This window comes from Scatophagus argus, chromosome 23 (assembly GCF_020382885.2).
Source record: "Scatophagus argus isolate fScaArg1 chromosome 23, fScaArg1.pri, whole genome shotgun sequence".
Lineage (NCBI taxonomy): Eukaryota > Metazoa > Chordata > Actinopteri > Scatophagidae > Scatophagus > Scatophagus argus.
Window position 1 is genome coordinate 13,362,297 of NC_058515.1, and position 25,597 is coordinate 13,387,893.

General features: G+C 44.6%; 1 protein-coding gene across 3 annotated transcripts; it reads right to left on the bottom strand.

The window, feature by feature from the left end:
• Positions 1-1,382: 1,382 nt before the first annotated feature.
• On the bottom strand, positions 1,383-24,407 carry clcn5b (chloride channel, voltage-sensitive 5b). 3 transcript variants are annotated; one of them, XM_046381148.1, is made up of 17 exons: positions 24,095-24,407; positions 23,331-23,480; positions 14,914-15,080; positions 14,224-14,323; positions 13,495-13,682; positions 12,863-12,985; positions 11,656-11,862; positions 10,995-11,075; positions 10,342-10,576; positions 10,065-10,240; positions 9,709-9,849; positions 8,757-8,943; positions 7,032-7,174; positions 6,770-6,919; positions 6,412-6,517; positions 6,064-6,280; positions 1,383-2,447 (listed from the first exon to the last, which is right to left on the bottom strand). In XM_046381148.1, the coding sequence occupies exons 2-17, from the start codon at positions 23,470-23,472 to the stop codon at positions 2,357-2,359; spliced, it is 2,454 nt and encodes an 817-aa protein (XP_046237104.1). In that variant the 5' UTR covers positions 23,473-23,480; positions 24,095-24,407; the 3' UTR covers positions 1,383-2,356. The 3 variants fall into 3 exon arrangements, with proteins under 3 accessions (XP_046237104.1, XP_046237103.1, XP_046237105.1); XM_046381147.1 differs by lacking the exon at positions 24,095-24,407 and adding an exon at positions 23,570-24,045; XM_046381149.1 differs by lacking the exons at positions 23,331-23,480; positions 24,095-24,407 and adding an exon at positions 17,804-18,361.
• Between the last annotated feature and the right edge of the window lie 1,190 nt (positions 24,408-25,597).

Here is a 25,597-nt window from a genome sequence, read left to right on the forward strand (position 1 = left end):
TATGCATGCCAATGACAAGATGGTCAGGACCGAGTGGCACCCAACAACCTGTTGGGCTGTTTCAGAAGCACATACAGCACCGCAGATTCACCAATAATGCTCAAATTTCCCCTCACATAAAGGATAAAATAAAGATAAAAACAAACAGTAAGTCAGACTAAACTAGCAGGAGAAAAGACAAATGAGACAACATTTAGGCTAATGTTATACAGTCAACCCACACATGACACATGACTCACCGATGCCATTTTCATCCAGCGGTTGTCAGTTTGAATCCAATCTGGCAAAAATGACATGAAATCCGCAGTAGCCTACATAAACGTGATCATCATCCGGGTAGCTTCCCTGCGTATTGACCTGCTAGCTGCGTGCTCCTTGCTAACATTTCACTTTGCTAGCAGCAGGACACTTGACAGACATGTTGAGGGTTGAGTTGCTCAGAGTGAGAAGTTAATGAGCAAAACACAAGGCCAGAAGATTCTTCCTCTGTTCTTCAGTGTCAAACAACGGAATTCCCCCCCTATTTTAGCTAACACTGATCGCAAACCGAACCCGCCCGACCCGCAGTTAGTGTCGCGCATCACTGACTATAGCGGCTCGATTGTTCGAACGCAGCTGTCCAATCAACACGGAGGTAAATATCGCGCGCCAATCAAAGAATGTAAGCACTCATACTCCGAGAATCTAGGGTTACGTAGGTAACCAGCGTTCCTTTGGTTTCTATATCAGCGTTTTGACCATAACAAATGAATAAATCTCACAAATTTTTTGTCGAAAATGTGTAAATTAGAGCAGTAAACCAAACTATTTAAATTATCATGCAGTGTTTTGTGCTTGTTGACAGGACAGGTGACCTTCTCCTAACCAAACCTCACCTGAAAGGTCAGCAGAAGAGTCTTGTTAGATTGGTTTTCGCTGGTGATGCTGAGCAGCTCCCAGGTGTGACGGGAGAGAAAAAGAGAAAATCAATTAAGCAGACAAATAAAGCGTACAGAGACGAGAAACCAAAAGGCTGCGCTTCACGAGCATGAGGCCCAGACGGTTAAAAATAGTCCAGAATAATATTATTCTGCTCATGAGAGAGGATCAGCAGGGAGCTCGCATGGTGATAAAATGTCTGAGCTAGCAGAGAGCGCAAGGCTGTTTACACAACTCTGTGTTCAAATCCCTCAATGGACTTCATGTTTAAGTTTATGTTTTTATTAAATGTATAAATAACATGGAGGCATTAAGGCATTCAGAGAGCTGAGACCTTTCTGATCAGACTACTGTTTTTCACTTATCAAACGCTAACGAAAAACAAGCAAGGTAATAAACGATTCAGTAAGAGACTCACAGGCACTAATTCACAGAAAAGAAATAACGGAGGACACAAAACAACATTTAAGTCAGTGAAATAATTTAGTGAGACAAACGATTTTTACATTTACATAAATTAATTTGCGTGTTATGATTCTTTCTTCTCGTCATTGGTAGCCCTTCGGCAGCAGCCTTCGATAAGGCGTGACAGGGTTTATTCAGCACTGTCGTTATGTGTGTATGATTTCTGTATGAGAATATAACTGTTCATGTCGCCAACAGGAGGGCCCATATGGCAAGACAACACTGCATAGTTCCCAGGCTGGAGTCTCCCGCCGTATTACAAATCTCAAGAGTCTATGTGACAAAAAACACATTTCTGCAGAGTTCCCAGGCTGTCATGAAGTCTTTATGGAGTGTAAGTGTGTGTATTAGATCCTCTTCTCACACTCCTGTATGCTTCACCCCAGGGGCTACAGGAAACCTCACAGAAGGAGGGATGGAAGTGGAGGAGGGTGGGGGTTTGGCTGGGCATCCATCAGCTCGTCTCACAGTGCTCTGCTCAGTCTGGGCTCGCCATGAGGGGCTGGAGGGCAGGCACGGAGCTCCCCAAACCTCCCCTTCATCTTCCCTGATGTCATTATTTCTCCTCCCGTCCTCCTGTCAGTATCCATAACAGAGGATTACCGCTTCCCACCTCCTCCTAAAATGTTTTTCTCTTAGGTGTAACGGAGAAGCCAAAGGAGAATGGAAAAAAGCCAATAGAGGCCGTTGTGAAATAGTCCTTTGACTTAATTCTCATCTCTACGTCCATCTGAGCCTCGCTTCTAAAGCATGAAGTTGCTGTGTCAGTCAAGATGAGTCACTGTTACTGAGAGCCTCCCCATTGTTCTCTTGTCACCTGTGCAACTGGAGCTCAACATACTTGGCTTTCACGTTGGAGTCTTTTAAAGTAAAAGAGGTAAAGGCGCATGTCGTTCGACTGTGCGAGCTGGTGTCTTTTCCTGTCCCCTCGTCTACAGAGGAGCGAAGGAAGGATGGGGAAGGACGGAGGCGTTCAGTTGAAGAGGATGGAGTCAGGGTCTCTGTTGGCTATCTGCGCCATGTGTTTCAGTATGTCTTTTTTGGTGATGATTCCCAGCAGCCTCCTAATGACACAAGAGAGGGAGAGAGAAAAGAGAGCTACTTCAGAATTCTTATGTCATGGAAAGTCACTGACAGAAAGCAGACACACACGCAGAGTGGAGGCCTATCCTCCTGTCTTGAAATAGCAGCTACGTTCAGTTTTATTGCAGTCGAGGAGGAAAACCGGCTCGCAGCACAAGATCCAAGTAAACAGAGCGAAAGAGGCCCTCCATGTTCACACTCTGGGAGGTTAGAGGCAAGAGCAAAACACTAAGTCTAACTCTTCAATATGTCCACTGCTGTGCTACCATCAGGACTGTCGGACCACATTGCCAGGAAGTCTGGCAGAGCATTGGACCTGTGTGCAAAGGTTTGTTTGTTTTCATACATGAATAATAATTAAACTAAATATTTCTACAAAATGTACAGCTTCTTGTACAGAATATGACCAATGAGAGACCTTGAGGTCCCCTTGGAAGCATCTGTTGCTGAGCAGACATCACACAAAAACAAATGTTCTGTCAGGACTTATTCATTGGCCCAAACCTGCAAATATGAGCACGAATGGGATAACAATAACACAGAGGAAAAACATGAAACCACACAAAATAACCACACTCTTCAGAAATTTCAAGGCTGTAAGAATGTTTTCATAATCTCTGTCATAATCAAGTGTCCCATTTGTGAGGAAAGCTCTCTAACAGGCCTGTTTTGCAAAATACATTTTAACTAAATTTAAGCTGACAAAAGAAAAGAAACAAACCCGGATGACAAGTGTTTTTAAGTTACGACTCCTGCCAGTGAGGCAGCCTTGAACTAACGATACTAATCAAAGATAGCCTGGGAAAATACCACTGTTGCCAGTCAGAGTGTTAAAATTAACAGCATCCCACAAGACGACCTCAGAGATCATATGCCTCAAGGTCTTTTGGTTTTTTTTTTTAAATAAATGTGTCAAAGTTATCTTCAGTCCCAAATGATGAGTGATTCTCAGGATCTAAAACCTCACATGAAAACACAAATTCTACCCGGTCGTGCAGAGCTGGCAACAACATCCTTCAGATGTATCAGTTCCTTCTTCTCGCCTGAAGCCCAGAGCTTCCCTTCACTGCCTCCTGCCTCCTTTTGTTCCCATTTAGCCGCCGTCCTGTAAAGCAGCTGCGATTCAACAGGAAAAAAAGTTCCACGTGGACCTGCTCTGGTCTGAGCCTCATTCTGCTCTCATTGGACAATAAGCAGCCCATCTGAAGCAAATATGTGCAGAAGTCACTGTGCCTGTCAGCAGCTGCATGCGATGCCAAACATGTCCACGGGCAAGGCGGCGAGTGAGCCTCAAACGGCCCATTGGTAATAAGATGTTCTGGTTGGGAGTGGTGGCCGAATGTGGAGAAGTAAACATGTCGAACTCAATTCAACAGCGCTTGTTAGAGTTGATTTTTTTTATTGTCTTTTTTAGGATCTATTCCCTCTGGGATCTTAGTTTCTACTCCTCTCAGATGTGGTTCGGATTACAGTCGATCCAACCACCTCATTTCACCTTTGGAGCTTTCTCAAAGATCCTCTATAACACAACAGGACCCATTACTGCACAGGTGGTTTTACGCCTCTTCTCTCCTGAGTGGGCCCAATCACGTCTTTCCCCTCATCCTCATTGGACATTTTCAACATGTCAACGTCTAAACAATAAAATGCGAGATACAGTACAAAGTGAATGTTTGAGCCTCATTTTGCTGCTATGGAGTTGCATTGTGGGAAGTGTAGGCTCCGGTGTTGGAACCTGTGCTGTAATACAGAATGAAAGTTAAGATGTTTTGCCGCCTTCAGCCTTTAACTTTCAATCTGGATCTCACGAGTCAAAACCCACAATGTGTTAAATTCCTCTTCCTGTAATCTCTTACCTCCCTGATCAGTATCTCTCTGCTTTCTGCTCTGTCATCATTTTCTTTCCTCAGCATTCACCCCATTTCAACAACAGCTCGATCTACATATCCATCCACGACGGTCCAATGACAGCTTAGTTTAAGACTTAAGACAAAAGTCTGACAAAGAATAAAGAGTCAATAGCCGCCACAGATGAAGGATTGGACTCCTGCGGGAAAATGAATACAGTTTATCTCAGCAGCAGAAAGTGACCAAGAGAAACCACAGGATATACTGTTACATGAGTGTGCAAGCTACTATAATCCAGTGTTTGACAGCATTGGTTAGATATGAAAATATATATAATTCCACTCCCAAATCCCTGAGAGCTGCGTGTCTGAACCTGTCAGAGTGTATGTGTGTGTGTGCATGAGAGACAGCGAGGAAAAATGAATGAAACACTGATTAAGTTTACTCTCGCTGGGAGTATCTTCTGCTCTGCCCTGTCTGGATGTAATCCTCCACACCAACGATGTACTTCTGCCATCAGAAAGACAGTTTTAAGGCTAACAGACTGTGAAATGCTGGCCTCTGTGGAGCCACTAATGATTTTTGTGGATGGAGATGACTTCGAACTGAAGTTGAAAAGGTGAAGTTTGGTGGAAAATATCTCAAAGACATTAAAGCATTGTTTTCAAATGACTGAACGCAGCCGTTTTAGTCTCAGCTTCTAAATGACTTGTGGTTGTAAATTAAATCTGTTCAAGGTTTCGTGCTGTTGGATGGACAAAACAAGACATCTGAAAACGTCAACTTCACCCTGGGAAATTAAAATGAGCAGTTTTTACTATTTTCTGACATTTTATGGACAAAAAGCTAATCGACAAACAAGTAGAAATAAGGAAATAAATAAAGCAACTTCAAAGGAAACATCTGCAGCGCTCTCTAACTTCCTTTCTCCTTTAATAGATGCTCACAGCAAATGGCAGGGCTTTAGAAGAGAAAAAAAATACATCAATAAGCAGAACACACACTCGTTCTCTGCTCAGTTTCCCAAACACGCCATAAATCACGCCTTGATCACAGACATGACTTTGAAGCAGTGGATTTAACTCTGAAGACAGACTTTTTACGAGCTACATGATATACCAAAAATGGCATAAATTTGGTCCGGCGCCTCAATTTTAGAACTGTTCTTCTTCTTCCTGTGTTGCCTCGTCATGTGGGCCTGATGCCAAACACCCTGCAAGCTTGTTTTCCCATCAGAGAGACCCACATATGTGAAAAGCCCGAAAGCTGTTACGTCAACGCATGGATGAACCCAACACCACATCTGAGAGGTTTACGAAGAGGTCAGTGGCAGCGAAGATTTATGCAAATACACCTGAACAACTTTCTTTCATCCCTCTCTCCTCCCTCCATTACCCATTCACGTCTTCCTCCCCAAACTCCCGCGCCTCCTTGCTTTTCCTTTAATGCATGACCCGACAGCAGAACGACACAAAGAGCTCCCGCACATCCATCTGTCTCACCTCCCGTCCGTCCAAAAGAACAATTTCCTCACGATATCTCGGTTTAACACCTGAGGACGTGGGAGTGTGCTCAGTTTATGTATCCATCCGTCTTTCTTCCCATCTATCACCTGCTTCTCCCCTGTTCTGTTCTCGTCCTTAAGGCTTGCGCCACAGCAGAATTTCACGAATGGTCTTTCCAAGGATTTAAAGGATTTTTGGAGTAAATCCACCTTAAAAAAAACAAAAAAAACATGTTTGTTCTCACCCGTTATGTGTAACCAGACACTGGCGTAGCCCCAGCTTCCTGAATATGTCCACAGTGATGTCCATAGGGGTGTGGTCGGTGACCGTGAAGGGGCTCAGGTCCATGATGCCTCTGAGGCGGAGGGGTGACGGGGCGTCGGGAGGCTGAGGTGGAGCATGCTCAGTGAACACCACCTGAGAAGCGCTGACGACGCCCTCCTGACGCTTCCTGGCGTTGTCTGAAGGTGAGACAAATTACACGGGAAAACAAATTAGGATGTCACAAGATTAGCAGCACTTTGAAAATAAAGGAGGGACACCAGCTGTTGGCTCCACCCCTGCTTTCCATGTGTGCACACACAGCTCTGACCTATTGATATGAGCAGGTCTCTTCTGAGCACAAATCCCACAAGCCTCTGGGACTCCTGGGAGACGACCACAGGGAAGCCGCTGTAGTGAGTGCTTTCCACCAAGGCCTGAGGACAAATAACATGTCAACAACACGTAAGTCCTGTGCAGTATGGCCAGCAACAAGCAGAATTCTTGGGATTTTTCATTTTATCCCCTTGTCTTGACAGCATTAGGACTTGTAATATTTATCTGTATCCACATCCACGCACATTTTGCTTGAATCTACCACACGTGTTTCCACATTACTCTGCATTTTTATGCCTTTTCTGCATTCCTGTTGCCATGCCATCGTGTGTGTGTGTGTGCATGCGTTGTACCTCCACCTCCCCTACGGTCATGCCCTCCTGCGTGAGCACAGCCAGCGTGGGGTCCGACCTCCTGGGCCTCATCACGTCCACGGCCAGGCTGCTGTGCTCAAACTCCTCCTTAGGCTCCAGGAACGGGTATCCATTCAGTCTGATGTGAGCCTGCACAACCGGTGAAATGTGAGCCTCTTAAACTGGATGCACGCTGCAGTGTGTTTGCGTGAGTGTTTATCAGACTTTGACACACACACACACACACACACAGATAAATCACCTCATAGATTCCCTCTCTTCCGAAAGCATCTGCCACCCATTTGCTGGTCATGGTTGCAGCCATGAGGGGGACGATGTACTCCAGACCGCCGGTCAGCTCAAACATGATGACTACCAGCGACACCGTCATACGGGTCACCCCACCTGGAAGGAGACAGGAGGGGGTAAAATGTTAAAAAAATACAGTGGAGTAAGGCATCTGAAGGCCACAAGTCATTTCCCTCGATGAATCAGTGTCTGAAACGTCTCGACTTTGAGGCTGGAAGGATACGTTTCCTGCTTGGGAAAAAACAAAGGATAAACACTGCACTTATGTCATCCTGTAGCCATTTAAAGTTTGTCTGGTTAGACAAAACAGCTCCAGCGTTTTGACACTGCTTTATCTGAAATCTGAGCTCTTCACGCAGCCTCATCTTCACATAGAAATGTGGCAATTTGGGCCTGCAGTTTCACTCTGAATCCAATTATAATCACACTGAGGGGTGTGGCCAGAAAATTCAATTCTTCTTCTTCTGTGGTTTCATTCTTCTAAACAACTAACTAAAGTGAACCAGACAGTGTTATCCATTAACCACTGTGCATCAGTTTTCTAGAAATATCAAAACAAGCTCTCTTTTGTTATTTGTTCAGCACCTCAAAAACGCTGGAGTCACTCTCCAGTTTACATTCCTGTCTGTTGTTCCCAGTGTGAAGTGCCACAACTAGAAAAAGCACAGAGCATCTTCTGAGCAAAACATGAGCCAAGTCAAGATGTGCTCTGAGGGCACAGAAAATAAAACATCACACATCGAAGCGAATCATCATCACCCAAGTTAGACGACATGAGGTCGTGGGTACTTCCTCTGACTGGACCTCTTTTAATTTGCCTGTGAAGCTCTTTACATCCGTGCCTTCTGTCACTTTCATTTGCTCTATACACATTCTTGTGTATACAATCGCATACATGCCATTAGAGTGCCATAAGGACAAGAGCTAAAACAGCACGGTTTTAATTTAGGGGTGAAGAACACAAACGGCCTTGGGGTAACTGCCTTTTTGAAATCCTAATGAGTGAAATATGACACAGTAGTAAAGAGAATGCGATCTTTGGCGTCGATATCAGCTCATTGCTGGAGGTAATTCTTGGCTGCTTGCATTAAGTGCCCCTTAACGAGAATTATTACAAAGTACAGAGCGTACTAAAATGGGTACAAAGCAACATAAAAATAAACCCTAAACTTCGTCCCAGATCTAATAATCCAAACGAACATGGCCCATTACCCCGAACGCTCCGAGTAGCTCAAACTCTCTCCTCATGGTAAGAGTTTAACACCCATCTGTTTTTTATAGAAAACATTTCCTGAGTGTGACGAAGTGCGCCAGTAATCTGTTGACCGTACTTGACTGTGTACTCAGGCTCTGATGAAGGACTTCATCACTAAGGGCCCAAGAAACCCTCAAACTTAATCCAGCCACAGGCTTTATAATAACGTGAATGCGTTTCCAGTGCGTCGTATGGAGAACTGATGGGATGAATCCACACGAAAAAAACACTAATACTAGCTACTCCTAAGAGTCCATAATAAATAAATCTTCTGTTGAAAATCTTACACCACTTATCTGGTCCAGACCTCCTTCTCCTCACCTCCATCCAGCTGCTCGTTGACCATCTCGAGATGTTCCCGAGTCAGGCCGAACATGTAATCCCCCTGGCATATTGCCATCTGTAAACAAAGCAGCGTCTCACCTAAACATGCGGCGGCTCCCACCATAGCGTAGAGCCCGGGGGTGATGCAATCTGCTCCGGGGGAGCACCACCCTTTGAAGATGAACCAGTCGTGGTTGTAGTAGGCCAGCTGCTCCATGCCGACACCCAGCAGCCGGCCAGCTATGGCCCCGACTGCCATACTGGGGATGAAGAGCCCAGAGGGAACCTGCGCAGATGGAGATCGAGTATTAGCCAGTGCTGCTCAGCAAATGAATTTGTTTTTGTGTGCTTGTAAAAGACTTTTTCCTCCACAGTTTGCACAAGCTGAGGTTCAGGTATGATGTAAGGAGTTTTACTGACTGTCACAAGGTGATTGGGTTGATGCAAAACAGGACACACGGAATTGAAGATTAAAAGCAGCAGAACGGAAAGAAAGATAGAAAAGGGGGACTGTTCTTTAGTCCACTGAACTGCCTTTGTGTTTAAAGACAATACACAGAACGATTGGATCTGATGATTTTAGAGAGGCGAGTTAAAGACAAATACGTCCATTTTCAGCCTTATGAAGTGCACCGTCACTCAGCTTAAGGCTTCTGTAATAAAACCCCGTCTAGACAGCAATCTTTCTTCATAAGCATGTCAACCCCACACTCACTAACTCAATCCCCCCCAGAGAACCACGACACTGAGTCACGCTGCCCTGACTCGGCATATAAACTATGCGAAAAGGCTCCAGAGGATCGATTTCACTTCATCCAAACGGCAAAAAAAACAGGCCAGATGAGCAATTTCAGTGAATGAAACTGTGAGGGTGGTTCAAAATCTGGTTCCAGACAAATCAGAGACAGCTGTCTCCATGGCATTTTCACACGCAACGTTACACATAAGAATCCAGCATCGGTCAAAGGCGCCTCATCGGTAACGGACTCCAGAGGAGGGTGGCGACGCTTACTGTGTCACATTTGTAATGTTTCTGTGCGGCGGGACCAACCTTCATGCCAAAGGTTATGACAGTGATCAACATTTTGAAGATTAAGGCCAAGGCCAGCTGCCACAGAGCGGTGTACAGGCCCTCTCCGGCAGGCCGGTCCGCCAGGCTGTTACCCACACCTGTTTCTGATGTGTTGGCTGGCTGGAAAGTATGAGACACACAGAGAGAGACACAAAACAAAAAGGGAGTCAGACTGACACGGAGGCAGAAAACACATTTGAAAGACAATTTATCTAGTAGTCCTCTTCCCTCCACGCAAACAGATGATTCAACCTCTAAACATGAAGATTCAAACAAAGAATCCTTGTCACACACACACACACACACACACACACACTCAGCTGGTGAGAGCTGACCTGCATGTAGCCACAGAGCTGAGACGAGTCGAGCAGGGAGCAGTCGTTGAACAGCTCGGAGATGAGCTCGGCGCCGCTCATCCTGGTGTAGCTGTTGGGGTAGGCGAGCAGCGCGGTCAAAGCCGTCACCGCCAGCACCTCGATGACGGGGTAGTGACCCAGAAGAGTGGTTTTACCTTTTGGAGAGACGGATTAATGGGAGCTCAGAATGGGGAAAAAAGGGCTTCATTTAAATCAATGAGAGCACACAGATGTTCTGCATAACTTCTCCACTCACGTATCCTGCACCAGGCGATGTTGGCCTTGATGAACAGCGCCCCCCAGAGGCCTCCAAATATACCCAGCAGGATGAAGGGGGCCAGCTCCACCAGGTGCCAAGGGGCATGAAACTCCACGTAGAACAGCACCAGGCGGCTGTTCCCAAACGGGTTGATGGAGCGCAGGGTGAAGGCAGCGACCAGGGCGGCGAAGAACGACCGCCACAGGGTCTTCAGAGGGAAGTAATAACTCACCTGAAGGAGAGAGAGACAGCGAAGGACACAAAATACAAACACAGACAACCATAAGGATTCTGTTTTAGTAAAGGCAACAAACCCGGTTGGTGTATGAATGACAATGAATTTAAAACTACAAAAGCCGAGTATCTGCCTCAAGAATAATAATGTGTAGTCATATCAACAAGGTTTACTACATTAATGAAACAAAAATGCAGTGAAATAATCTTTCTTGCAATAAAGCCTACATTTCCCATCATGCCATGCCGGACTGAGTAACCTGGATTCTTTTTATTATGCTCCAAAATCCAAAAGCTTCTATACAGGACATGGTGGTTTATTCTGGTAATTGTCAATTATGTGCTGTTTATCCTCGACTGAGCGATATCAAATTGCAGACGACTGCCCAACCCTGCTCCGAATAACCGTAACTCACCTCCTCCAGGCTGAACAAAACTCCTCCAATGGGAGCGCCGAAGGCCACGGAGACACCGACCGCCGCCGCTGCCGATAACACCTGCACGCACCAAAACAAACATCTGGATGAAGCTGAGTCGTATCGCAGCACAACTGAGACAACGTTAAACTGAGATACCGATCTGTGACAAGAGTTCAGTGTTTGCTTGCTTCAGTTTTAATCAACTCAGGATTTAAGTTACCACACTATTCATCAGAAAGAGCCTGATCCGATTCTCGGTTTACCAGAGCCGAGTCAGAGTGGGTTGTCTGATCGAAATCAGAGTGCATCAAAGCTGTGCGCCAAAGCTGTGATTCTAATCTAAAAAATTAAATAAGACTGAATATTTGAGGATTAACTTTCTTGAGCTGCTTGTTTTTTCTAGGATTTCACATAATAAACTCAAAGACTATGAGACGCCAACAGCCCGTTTGGTTCGACATTTCATTTAACAAATTCACCAAGCATTTTCCACCCAGCTTTTTGAGTCTATTGGTAGCTGCACAACCTACACAACAAAGAGAATACAAAAATAATAAGACATCAATTTCCTGCTGAACTGTCTGAAACTATAACACTCAAAACATAAACAGCAATAAAATCCCCTAACTGTTTGTCACTTGAGCCCAGCCTCCCCTACCTCTCGCCGTTTGGCCTCGTTCTTGCGGTACTTGGTGAACAGATGACACAATATATTAGCACAGCAGCAGGCCACGTGGACCAGAGGGCCCTCCTTTCCTAAGCTGAGCCCTGAGGAGACGGCTAAAACCAGGGTGATGGTCTTGACGATCAGGGTCCACTTCCCCAAGTAGCCGCGGATGATGAAGCCGCTGAGGATGGTTTTAATCTACAGAGAAAAAGAGAGAAAGAGTGAGTCTGTGTGGATCTGTTTACGCTGGGGAGGAGCAGTTTAGACATGTGAGCGTTTCAACTGAGCGATTGTAAGATTGTAAACACCGATGGAAGGGAAGGAGAAAAAATGGGAGTTTGTGCCGTAGATGTTTGTCTTTCAAATAAGCAATTAATCTGGTGTGCGTGGGCCTGCTGACCACCGGCTGACCTTTCAGTGACGAAGAACAGGATTCAAGTTCCACGAAACCCAAGACGAGCGCGGGAGCGAGAGGGGAAGAGTTTATGTGTGCAGGCTAGAGTTGTGTTTGTGTGTTTTTGTACTGCATATATGAAAACGGGTGAATCAGCTTGCATGCATTTGTCCTCAGTTAGGTTTTCCACTTGTATGAACAAAGACGAGGAGAAAGTAAACACCGACGGCAGGAGAGCAGAGAGGATCCGGAGACGAGTCCGGCTTTCAGGTTTAGTTTTGCTCTATAAAAAAGTGCCCGTATTTGTAAAATCCCAGCATTTGTGACCAAAGTATACACCAGATGTCACTGAGCATTTATACTGTTTAAGTCTGAATGTGAAAAAGGGATAAACTAAAAGGCAGCAGGAAAAGGCAAGAACACACAAGTAACAGGACTCATCTACCAGAAAGCTAAAGGAAAAAAATGTGTGTATATTAGAGAGCTTTTTTGAGTTACTGTCCAAACACTCCGTTTTTTCCTGCAGCGATGCTTCATTGCCAGACACACAAAATAGAAAACAATAAAACCCGCAAGAATAATTGCATGTAATCGTGTGCAGTTGGAAATCCAGCTCACCCTGTTGAAATCCTGTCCATGAACAAACATGCAGTACTAAAGCAAACAACAATGAATTGAACTGGAAAAACTCAAAAGAAAGAAGAATGTGAGAAAGTCATAAGACACTGTCCACATGCTGATTAATGTGTCAGGCGTTGAAGAAACGGTCGTTTTAAATCGATAATCACCAGAGTGCGGTTTTACCTCAGGTATTCCTGAGCCACACGCATACGGAGCGAAGGCCCTGACCAGCGTGACGGCCAGGAAGGAGAAGAGTAAAGCCCAGAACATGTACATCAGGTAATTCATTACGTAGGCAAATGCACCCTGCAAGGACACACAAAGACACACACATGTATAAAATTGAATTACAAGAGCAGAAACCTTTAAGTTACAAATTCTATTGTTTAAAAAAAAGCTGTTATTTCATTCATTTAGCGTCCCGGCTCAGCTGTGCTGTCATCCCGTGTCATGACAGCTTCCAACCAGCAGATGGAACCAGAGCACCGTTGCAACTATTGTTACTGGCACAGGAGACTGCTGAGTGCATTTTAGTTGTTTTTAATGTATGAATTGATGATTGAGGGGCAGCATGGCTGCACATGATTTTGCTTGCTGGTGAAGATGCAATTGGTCCCTCTGACGACAAGTTCGTTTCCAGGTAAGAGTGACATCGTAAAGTAGGTCAAAGTGCATAGATAAAGATGTGGAATTCATTCATTCAGGTTTGGACTACAGTACAGAACTACAGTATGTAAACTTCATGAGTGCCACGTTATTTCAACTCTGGATTCAATTCCCTGCACCGTAGCAAAGCTTTTGCAATGTTCTCCTACCTCTGACTTCCCCGTTATGAGCTCGCCCCAGCTCTGCCACTGCGGACAGTGGTCCCTCTCCTGAAACGTCGTCTCGTTGGACGTCCAGCAGCAGTGCTCGTGATTGAACCAGAAGCCATTGAGACAAACGCCGTCCTTCATGTCTGTCAGCCAGTGAGCTGCGATGTCGATGCCGCCGGCTAGAGCGCCTGGCTCGAAGAGAAGGGGGAGATCAGGGCAAAAGGGAAGACGGAGAAACAAGCAGATTTTTTTTTTTTTTTGCTCTGTCAAAACAGAATCTTCTGTTTCAGGTTAGTTCTGCCCCTGTGCCGTGTCTAAACTTAACTTTTTGGCTTGCCAGGTGGAACAGAACAAAATCATCTGCCATGGATTCTAGTCAACGCAATAAATATTCACTTCCTTTAGAAATGTCACCCTGCCTATATCCAGCTCCACACCTGTCACCATATGGGAATTCCCTTTCAGCTGATGCAGACAGCACAGACACAAGGGGAAAGGGATGAACAGGTATCTGTATTTTTGTAAGACCATTTATGTTTATAAAGATTAGCGGCCTAACTGACTAAAACTTTCATGCTGTTGCAGTGGCATAAATTTTTAACCACACATGAAGTGCAAAACGGACAAAGTGCAACTCAATGTGCTATCAGTTTTGGAGAGAAAAATCTCACTGGGCAGATGTGAACTCTACCTTGAAAGGATACTGAAGTATGTGCGGATGAGGAGTACCTGCCATGAGTCCCACGAGCAGCATGAGCAGCCATCCTGAGAAGGCGTCGCTGACGCTGTGCAGCAGGGCTACGGTCGACTGTCTGCTGTTCTTGGTGATCTGCATGGGCACACAGATTAAGTTTTCATAACTCTGATCATGACGCAGGCTGTCAGTCAGTGATGCTTCATGTTGCTGTTTCAGTGCTGAAACAGAAGTCATTATATTGCTTTGCTCAGATTACAATCATGTTCTCTGATCCCACATTATGCACTTCTACTTCATACTGACTCTCCAACTTTTTTGTGTCACTTTAACACTTGCATCTCCCACTGAAGATCATAGACAGATCGCAACTTGCCTTGCAGTGGTTGTAAAAACAAAACAAACAAAACTTCAATGAACCATGTAGAAAAGTTTAAAATCACTTCAGCTCAAAAACAAAGTTCGCGACCTCAGTTTCCCAGTTTCAGTGAGTGAATCTGTGTAAGTATAAACATAAACTCTCAGCAGGGCGTGAAGAGCAGGACGATAAGTGATGATACAAGGTGGTTGTTTTCTGTTGGAGTGATGACAAACTGGCCATACATCCTGCTAAAGACTGAGTGAGTGCTGACCACAGCTATGACACCCAGAAAGGATTCCTCACTTCATTACAGGTGCTCTCTGTGATCTGGTTGAGGTTTCTACACTCTTTCCCTTCTGCACACCTCTCTGTGTCTGTCCCGGTCCTTGCTCTTCTCCCTGACCCAGTCGATGGTGTTGAAGTCTTCGTAGGTGCCCAATCCAGGCACCGGGTCCTCCAGTGGGTCCACAAGTTTGCTGGGGCCATTGCCGTTCATACCGCCGGCTCTGCTGCTGTACTCCTCATAGTATCCTGGGAGGGGGAGAGGGATCAAGAAGGAAATATGAGACACAAAACACTGGCTTCTTGCTTGCTATCAGACTGCTGATGCCTCTTGTTTGCTCTGTTGTTTTCTGCCAACATGTTGTCTTTTGGAGTTATTCACATGTTTTGTTTGAGACTTGGACATCAGTTGTGCTTGCATCAGGCTCATGAGCAGGGTTTCCATCCGCAAACTGCATGTCAGATCATTCAGCTGACGATAATTCTTGTATAAAAGTGGAAAAAAGCTCAGCAGAAGCTTTAATTCTCTATGGACAGTGGATATGAACATCGGTGCTGGATGTGAGCTCATTCTGGGCCACACCTAAATCGTAGGAAAGCATCATGTAGAAACTCTACTCTGTAAGGGCTACAAGGATTATTTTTGTGACTGATTAATGTGCCTCTTTTTATCACAACAAACCAATTAATCATTAAGTCTGTAGCAGGTAAAAAGAAAAAAAAACTGCCCACTTTAAAACTGAGCACACAAACACTATTCTTAACCACACTGTATTAATAAGACACACAAAGCTCACAGCAGAAAAGCCTGACTACGTGGCAAAGCCTGAGCTGCAGCCTGCAACAATTACCAGAAAGCAGCAGCCAATCAAAAACAGCCCCTGGCGGAAGCAGGAAACATCACAGGAAGTCATGCCTCTTCTAAATCACGCTGTATCCATGCAACCGACAACAGATCTGAGCCGAGTCGTTATGGGAATGAAACAATCGTCTGAGCTGAAATAAAAGCGTGTTTTCACTGGAGCATTGATGGAAGGCATAAGACACATGTATGACTTATTGTGCCTTATTAAAGGTTTGCAGGAAGATGCACAGACACGTTTCAGCGAGACAATAGCGTTCAAACCCAACCAGACACTGAGCATTCCTTCACACTTCCCATTATGTAATGCTAAAATCTTTGCCTCACCGGCAGCAGCCACATTTCTAAAGGTGACAGCGAGGGAGGGGAACACTGGCATCCATTCAGGAGCATTTGTGCCCAGAGCTAACAAGTCAGGCCGGTTTTAGACAGCAAGAATCCTGCGTGACACGTCTCTCTGACCGAGATGTCAGCGAACGAGGACACCTGTCAAACACAAGCTAACCACTCCTGATACAGCTAAAGTGAATGCTTTTTGTACATTAGCTGAAAAAAACAAAACAAAAACAGTTACTGTGAATACATCTGTACATAAAAACTGTATATATATATATATATATATATATATGTACATATATTGTCATAAACAAATCTCCCCCAGTACAACCTCAGCCATGTACCCGGAGCAGCTGAAGAGGTCATCCGACCTTTCTTACAAAACTACTTATCTACCACTTGTCTACTTATGCAACACATCACCATCTACAGGTTTACAAGGCAGGAATCAGCTGACGGTAATGAAAGCTAACATGTAAATGGAGGCAGGCGACAGCCAGAACGCAGTGGAGGCATTTTGTGGTGCTGCTGGCACATTAACAGCTGCTATATACCTGCCCATCTCAAATCAGTGAGCTCTACTGTAAAATGCATGCAGAGGCGTTCAAACGTTCAATTCAACAAATGAATGAATGCATGGAACACGTCCAGCTTGTTCTGGCTGCCATTGGACATACAAACACCTTAAGACCATTTAAAAAAATCAGCCACTGCAGCCAGATTTTCCCAGTCTGGTTAGAGTTCTCTGTTCTCCAGCTTTGGATGACAGAAGTGCATGTGACGAATAGAGTAAACAACTTAAACAGAAGGAGTTTGCTTTAAAGCTTTCAGCACAATGTCTTTAATCACTGCTAATCTCATAATTATTCCTCTGTAAATCCCAGACATTTACTACCTCACAGTAAAGAAAGAAATAACTAAGCTCAATAAGCGATCATGTGCTGTTACGTTTTCAGTCTGCTATACTTAAATATAATAAAACTACCACACATGATATCTAATTCTGAGTGATCAATAATACAAGATTAAGCCCAGTTAAAAACACAACACCTGTGCACCTTGCAGTCACATAACCCAAACACACGAGTACAAGAACTTGTCATTTTCAGAAATTAAAGTCACATCAGACACAAGGACACACAGATAAACTAGACACTTACACTGTGTGTAAAGTGGAATAAAAAGCAAAGGACAACACTGTCTGACCTCAAACATTACGTCAGGACCTCGAAGAAAGGGACAAAATGGCCTCTGGGACCCCAAACATGCAAGTAGGAAACAGACACCCACACACAGATAAGACTGTTTGGAGTCCATTATGTGTCTGTTGCTGTAGACCTCTGTGTCAAACATGCTGGCTTACACAGCTGTATACACACACACACACACACACAGCAAGCACCAAAAAGACCCATTTTTCTCATGCTAGCTGCAGTACAAAAACATTAGCCACATGACTCAGAGAGTCAGCTGACTGGTTGTAAATGGTCTTAATGATTAAAGTCCTCTGTGCTAGGGTTAAAGGCATCAGCAGAAGCAGAGAAAAGCCTGAATGCATGTAAAAGCGAGACACAGGCGCACATGGAAGCTGCACTGAAGTGTTGAAGAAACGCACATAACTTGTTATACGAGCGACCTGAGTCAGCAGTCCAACAGGACGTGATGACAGCCTCAACCACATTTAAAGCCCTCTCATGTTTACGACAGCCGGAGAGCTGAGTGCACACTTCATCAAGGAGCCAAAAGAAGAAAGAAAAGAAACTGCCAAGCTCACCATCTTCAACCAGAACCTCCTCATCCAGCTGCTTAGTCCAGAACTCCCAGTCCATCTTTCATTCTTGTCCCCCCCCTACCCAACTGAGCACCCACAGTCAGTGCAACAACTCAAACTGGAAATCTCTTCCCTCTTCTGAACTCCACTAGGAAGTGGACTCCAGCAGAGCACTCCCTCACTGGACAGAAAGCTCTGAAAATGGGCAGCGGTTGGCTTGTCTGACCAGGAAGGAGTGGACGATTTGCTGAGCTGTTGGGAACTGGTTTTTAAAGGTCCTGTGTGTTTGTGAGCTCTCTCTGATTGGCTGAGAGAGCTTGCTGCATTTAAATAAAGTCATTTGTGTTTATAAGGTCTTGACCTTTTGAATCCTGTGGGACCCTGATAGTTTTCAGGAAGAAAGGCTGTGTGATACAAACATGTGTGACAGGGTCAGTCTGCGGGTCTATTTACTTTCAATTCAGTCCATTCTGGGAAAAATGAATGTAAAATGACTGACTTACGAAAGAAAAAGGAAGAATACATGATGCAATGGGGAGTAGAAGAGACATTAAGTTCACTGAGCAGAATTTAAAAAAACCAAACTGCAATTAAAAGCCGTCGTTTAAGCCATGAACTTCTGATAACAGTCTGGTTGCTATTTCAGAGACTCCAAAATGAAAACTACACTCATCCTAACCCTGGTACGACCTCAGGGGAAGTGTGTTTCCTTATTTCCTCTCACACAAAAGGTCTGACTTAGACCTCGGTACAGGTGAGGGCTTGGTATAATACAGAGCTCTGTATTTAAAGTAGATAGCACTAAACCACAGTGAAATTCTTGGCCGTGCTGACTCATTGAAAGGGTGGGACTGGACCGTGGCAACCATATTACTCTTTATTTCCTGTCTGCTGGCTCGATTTACTTGGAAAAGTCTGTCTACTTGGTCCTTGATGCACATAAAATAGTGAAACAAGTTCTTTCAGCTCAGGCGGAGTTTCTGGTTCAGCTTCCCCGACTTGCAATTTGCACAGAGAAGGAAAAAAACAGTCTTAAAGGGTCACATGTCCAGCAGCAGTCGTCGTACTGAAATGTCGCCAGCACAAAGCGAGAGGCGGGACACAACCAGGACAGGTCGCCAGTCCACCACGGACTAACGCTGGCCCGTGGCACGAGCACAAGAATCTGGTCTACGACTTCAAATGCCAAAAGCAAAACAGTCCCAAGTACTTTCCAGTGTGTACAGTGCAAACCTGAACCAGTATTAGTGCTCCTCAGAAAATGGGTCAGCAACACTCGGCGCCTGAAGCAACTCTGCTCGTTTTCCAGCAAGGGATGTCATGCTTAGCTCAGCACTCACTCTGTGTGTGTGTGTGTGTGTGTGTGTGTGTGTGTGTGTGTCTAGAACAGACAGAACAGACTATAATCTTACATTTTCACATAATACTGACACTCACCTTCCCATCCTCCTGCAAAGAAAACTGGAAAATTCGACTCGCGCTCTTTGTCACATGAGTACGCCTTGGTGTGCCAAAACCTCCACAGTATTTTATCTGTCTCTAAGAGATTTGCGCACACACACTGTGACCAGTGAGGATCTGAACCTTGAACCCCTCAGGTCTTGTTGCCGTGGAGGCTTGCGTCTCATGTGACCCCCGTGAACTACATGAACGTGCTGCTGTCGTGGAGCGTCACGACCCCGTCAAGCCCAGGATCTTAGGTCATATTTGGGTGGGTTGAAGTTGAAATTAAGTAAAGAAGAAATGTACGTCTATGCAGTTTATTCATTTTGTTTTCATGTCCTCATGCTGGAAAGAAACTTAAAATATGAGGACGTGACTGTCCGGAAAACATCACCACAAAATGCACTCAAACTTTTGATTTCTCCAGAAAATAACCAGCAGCTTACCAGACCGTAACACACAAACGACGCTTCACCCAGAAGCGTGAAGTTTTATTTATCTCAGACAAAACTTTTCAGTGACTCATTCTGTGTTTGAGTCACACCTTTTCATGACCACAGAGCTGCCACATGGCCGTCTGACTTTGACACTGTCTTTCTATAAAGAGCCGTCACTGGGGATTATGCACATTAGGAGCATTTAATCTCTAATACAACCACTGGATCAATTTGGGGCTTACCAGCAAATCTGTGTTTCTACTGGTGGCATCTAACTGTATGAATGTGAAGAAGGGGCTTTGCTGTGAATGTGAGCAAATCAGCTAATCCCTTCTTCTTAAAGTAGATAGCACTAAACCACAGTGGGTGTAAGGAAGCACCCCTGGTCATCACAGGTCGGCCCCGTCTTTAAACTCTCCGCTCTTGGCATTTTATTCATCTAACCAGTCAAATCGACTCCCCTCTTTCCTGTTTCACACAGTTGCCACATGTCGTCAAGCGGCGCAAACAGTGTGGCATTACAAAAAAGGCAAAGACACACTGTGTACCCTGAGCTGTGACTCACTCCCTGTCAATCATTACATCCTGTTGACACTCCACTGCCAGCAACAGCAGCAGCGACAGGCTAAAATGGCCATATAACTCGTAATAAAAACACGATTAGCAGAATAATCTCAAATAATAATAATCTGTGCAAAGTTGGTGGTAAAGCTACAGGAATGGTTTTAACCAAATGAAACATCCCACACTAAAAAAGGAGCCAAATAAGCAAACCACAAAACATAAAAAAGAAACATTTTCCAGGGTTGTTTATACATGACACTGGTGTTTAGCTGGACTGTTTTGCTTTTGTGCTTTATCATCTTGGTGGGAAACTCCTTCTCGTCCATGTTTTTCCTTCGTGGTGTTTGTGGGAGTTTGTTCCCAGCCTTTTAAAAGTTGCTTGGTTTCTTCACCATATGAGGCTTGTCACAGGACAAACATTAAAGAAAGAGAAACTTCCATCTTGCTCAAACCAGGAGCTGAAAAAAAGAATCTGTATTATGGCTACTTGTTTCAAAAGGCTGCAGCTTCCTTTGCGTCTCTTCCTCTTTAGAAAACATAATCACAATTCCAGAAGTCAAGAGTCGACAGAGCAGAAAGTCAGCACATGTTGAGATTTAGGTGCATTAATAAATTACCAAATTATGTATGAGGCAGTATCAGCAGCAGCAGTCAGACGCTTCGTATGTCAACAGAGCAGTTTTAGCCTGAATGCATTTTTGCTGTTATCAAGCCCTGCTATCAGCCACTTCCTGACTTTTTGTTCAGGTCTTTTTGGACATGCAGTAACATGCTCACTTTCCCTACATCGCAAAGAATTTCCTGGAAATGTGCTTTTTACTTTGATAAAACACAAAACACCACACGCTCCATTCATCCCTAAACCTTAGCCAATTCAGAGCACCTTGATAAAGAGCACCTTCCTTGTACACTAGTGGCTGACCAATCAGAGCAGCTGGATTTTAATCCCAAGCCATTATTTGGACCGGCAACACCTCCTAGGGCCAAACTCTCCTCTCCAAACACTGGAGGCCAATGAGTCGCTGAGCAACAGTTTACACAAGGCTAAACGATTAAGAGCGGCTTTGAAGCAGACTTGCTTGGCAACAAGTTCAAGTGCGTGCTAATGAGCAGTTAGGGAACCCAAGAGCACTCTCCTCAAACAGGAAGTGTGAGCTGAAATACTAAACAGGCCGGACATAAAACGAAAGGCGAGATGATCTGCATCGAAAAGCTTGGAGAAGACGGTTTACTGCTTTGGCCTGGAGTTCATTCATTTATATCTGCGCTCTTCTGTCCTCATAGTCAAAACCACCGTCATCCCAAACATTCATGATGACTTGCAACCGAAAGCCTCCTCTGTTCCCCAGAGCCTGACAAACACGAGGCCGAGCAGCAAAGCACTTCTGTCAGACGTAAAACCTCGCAGCTGCGGTTTTTGCTGATTCTGGTGTTTCTACTAGAACTGAATCACCACACACACACACACACACACACACACTCTGGGTTATGATTTTCCTTCAAAAACCACCGTGTAATTTTAAAAAATACACGGCTGTCATTTCAAAAATGAGGCTGTGCGTTTCTTGACTCGCCGAGAAAAGCTGACAGAGTGGAAACACACACACAACTCAAACTCCACAGAAGCTCCATCCACTGAGAGAAAATCTCGTCTCCAGACTTCCTTCCTGTTGGCACAGTTTCATCTCTTGACTTTTAGCAGTGGGCGTGACGATGGGCGATGTCACAGTGACATCAGCAGTAACCAGGCAGCTGATATGACTGTCTGTCAGTGAAATCCAGATAATTAGCAGTCATATTTTTAATGCCTTGTCATATCTTTAAAGTTGGGAGTAATGCTCTTTTTGATCATACATTTTCCAATACATGAAGGTTCCTCAAGTTGCTTTTAATGTGCTGTGAAAAATGCTGTGGCTTTTTTAAGTGTGTAAAAGGGAAATCAGCCGGAGCCTTGAAAGCACCAACGTGTTTCCTTGACTAATTTGAAACATCTCCTCTGTGAGCCGCTGAGGTCCTGCGGTGACGTCTGGCTGACACAAGCAGAGCAGCCGTCAGTTATTAATGCAAGACAAATCGCTCGTCTGTGTGTTCGGAGTCATGTCCGAGAGTCACTGACGTTAACGTGACATCATCTGTAACCGGGAAGCCCTTTCGCAGATGTCACAACTACTCCCACAAACACTGCTGGCGCTGTAACTCACTTTAATGGTTGTCCATGTGTCCTGATGTGAAGTCACACCAAAATACATCAAGTCAAGTTGAGATGGTATGTTTCTGTGTGTGTGTGTGTGTGTGTGTGTGTGTGTGTGTAGAAAGAAAACAGAGAAGCTGGTATGGCTCCCTAGAATTGAATTCAAGAATTATTCAAGCAAGTGGGCCATTACTGAGCTTCATGTAGATAATAAAATGGCAAAGTAAGATAGATGACTTATGTTTATGATTTCACTTGTCTGACTTTCTGCTGTACAAGCACGACTTCCTTCCTCCTTCCCCTGTGCCCTATTAATGCTCTGCTGGTGTACAACTCTTACAACAATGTGCGCAAATGAATGAAAACTACTGTGTACTGTCACAGTAAGCCTGTCATGTGCTCACCTGTGCACTGCAAAATAAATGACACCACTGGGCGTGAGGTTTGACTTTTTAAGAAGGGATTTACAGCCTTTATAAGTGGGTAGAAGAAAGCATGCATAACTGGATATAAATAAGACCTATGACAAGCAACAGAGCTGGAGCCGAACAGGAGTGTTATCCACTCTGTGCTTTGAGCTTTAGGTGACCCCTGAATTGACTTTTAGATAACTTAGTTTATGGATTTTCCTGGTGTCTGAGGGGCTTGGAGACACTCCTAATATCCTCAAGGGGTTTCACTGTGTCTGCTTGAGCGGTTTAAACATTTGAACAAACACATATTAACTTTTCACAAGGTCTTGAAGCACAGTGTGTGATGTTTTAAACCCCATACGTTGCGTGCAACAAAAACCACAGAAATATTTTCCACTTCTGTCCTGAATTACCTCTTCGTGCCAATCGCGGGTAAATCATTCATTTGGACCGTGTCTTCCAACAATAACCGGCACAGTTACCTGAGCTGAGAGGGGGGACGTCGTCCGTGCTGGAAAAGTCCAATGTGGCTCCTGCGATGTCCACCAAATCATCGTCATCATCGTCACTCGGGCGATGAAGGCCATCAAAGCTCCCGGTGGAGTAGTTGGGGTTCGCCATCATTTTAAAGCCTGTTTGCGAGACAAGAGGAAGGTTTATCACACGGCGACAGCTTCTGGGGTTCAGCCCCGTACAGCCGCGGGATGAATATCAGCTTTACCTCTGCTCGCCCATGAGTGAGACATTATCGCCGAGAACACACAGCAAAGCCGGGCTGGGCTTCTTTAACAGCGGCTAAAACCTTCACTCTCCTTATTTTCCCGAGGGCTGCATTTCATAAAATACAATTCTTGGAAGTGTTTGTGAGCTCCACAGAAACGGGCGGACTGGGACACCCACCGCTGCTTCATCATGAACCGTAGTGACAGCGCATCTCCAGTTACAGTGCAGTTTTCGCAATTATTTCCACTCTTGTTCTGCGCGTAACCGTGTTGGTTTGAGCTGTAAACCCGCAAAACAAGCGCCTCACTGGAGGAAAGTGCACTGCGGTCGACGGGAAAACAGCTTATTAGCCTAGCTAATGCGTTTAGCCGTCACTCTTGCGAAGAGGACCAACCAGTCTAACCGACACACTACATATAACCTTTGAGCTAACTTATTCAACTGCGCCCCGCGCTTTAGCCCACTTCCATTTGGGCGTAGTTTTCTAAATGAGGAAGGAAGGTGACTTAAGGCCCGACTGTACCTGGTGGAGAAAACAGCCGCCCAGTTCGGTGAAGAAGTCTTGTGACTCGGATTTGCCCCGCCGCCGTCTACTACTGTAGGCTGCTTATGTCAACAGTAGGCAGTGTAAACTTAAAGCTCCGCAGCGGCTGCTCCGCGCAAATCCTGCGTCATTCTCCGTCCCAGAAAACGGCTGTTTTAAATGAGGGAGACCCACTAAAAGAGCGCATAGGAGACTGTTGCCAAGACTAGTCACTCAAAGTAATAAAATAGTGTGAAATTATCCGCATTGCGCGTTGTTTTGCTACTTACAGCGGGAAACTGCCAAGTTAGCGTCACGTTTGCCATAATTAGCTACAACTTCCGTTTGGGCAGTTGTAAAGCTACGGGGCTTGGTCTTGTAACGTGGCACATTTAACGGTTTTAGTCGGAGTTTAGTCACTTCTTCATTTTACATAATCCAACTTCTACATCTGTGTTCTTTATATTACAATAAACTGTTACTCCTTTTGCAATACATTGAATTCTGTACTTTTTAATTTGAAGGGCACATCACTCCATTTCCGTTTTAACTGCCTCGTTACGGTTGCCTTGACGTCATCACGTGTGCGCTAGGAAGATCAATCGAGTCAAGAGCTATCGCCGCTTCTCTAACTGGGTCAGTGGAGCAGTTCGACTAATCGGTTATCAATATTCAATCGCTCCTCAGTTGAGAGAATAATAATCCAAAAAAAGTTGAATCACACATGAACATCATATATTAGATATATTAATTCTTTCTTTTTTATTTTACAGGGTTAGATGTAATAAATGTAAGAATAAAAATTTGTTCTGTATTTGTTTTTGAGATCAATAGATTTGAACTTTGACAAAATACACAGAGGGTTTATTCCAAAGTGGTTTTAGTGCTAAATAAAATGTCTGGATGTAACACTCATGAAGGAAAAGGTCTCTGTGTGTCCGTGTGGCGTGTGGTGTGCTAACCACAACATCTGGAAAGCAGACACGATGCTGAAGTACAAAACAGGCTTTGACAGCGTGTGGGTTAAATTAAAAAGAAAAAAGACGACGTAATGAATCAAGTTTACGACGCAGACATTTTTCTGTGTGCACGTTAACTGGGAACAAACTTCCCTATAAGATGCTTTTATATTGTGTTACTGTTCCGTCGTGCTTCTGTGTAAAATATTTTTATTTTGCTCTCACTATGTGTTCAGCAGTAATGATTCCTTTATATTTGGTACATGAATATCAAATTTATATCATTGTGCCATGCGATGTCATGCTGACTGGACCACTTTAACGGGATTTAAACCAGTGAAAGGGAGACACCTTGTGGCCAAGTGCGAAAATCAACAACAGCGAAAAAGGACCTTGAATACATTTAATCCCACGTATTTGTATTCCTCATTTTACTCCACTACATCTCAGAGGCAAATATTGTACCCCCCAACCCACTTCATATATCTGATACCTTTATTTACTTTGCACATTCAGCTTCATCGTGCAAACTGTAATCAATAAA

What these genes read in the sequence shown, in the direction of transcription:
- clcn5b (XM_046381147.1), bottom strand. Translation starts at nt 23,594, where the DNA reads ATGTCTCACTCATGGGCGAGCAGAG. An exon ending in GTGGCTCAGGAATACCTGAG is followed by an intron (nt 11,863 to 12,862) that starts GTAAAACCGCAC and finishes TTTTCTCTGTAG; the next exon opens with ATTAAAACCATCCTCAGCGG. An exon ending in ACGAGGCCAAACGGCGAGAG is followed by an intron (nt 11,076 to 11,655) that starts GTAGGGGAGGCT and finishes TGGTGCGTGCAG; the next exon opens with GTGTTATCGGCAGCGGCGGC.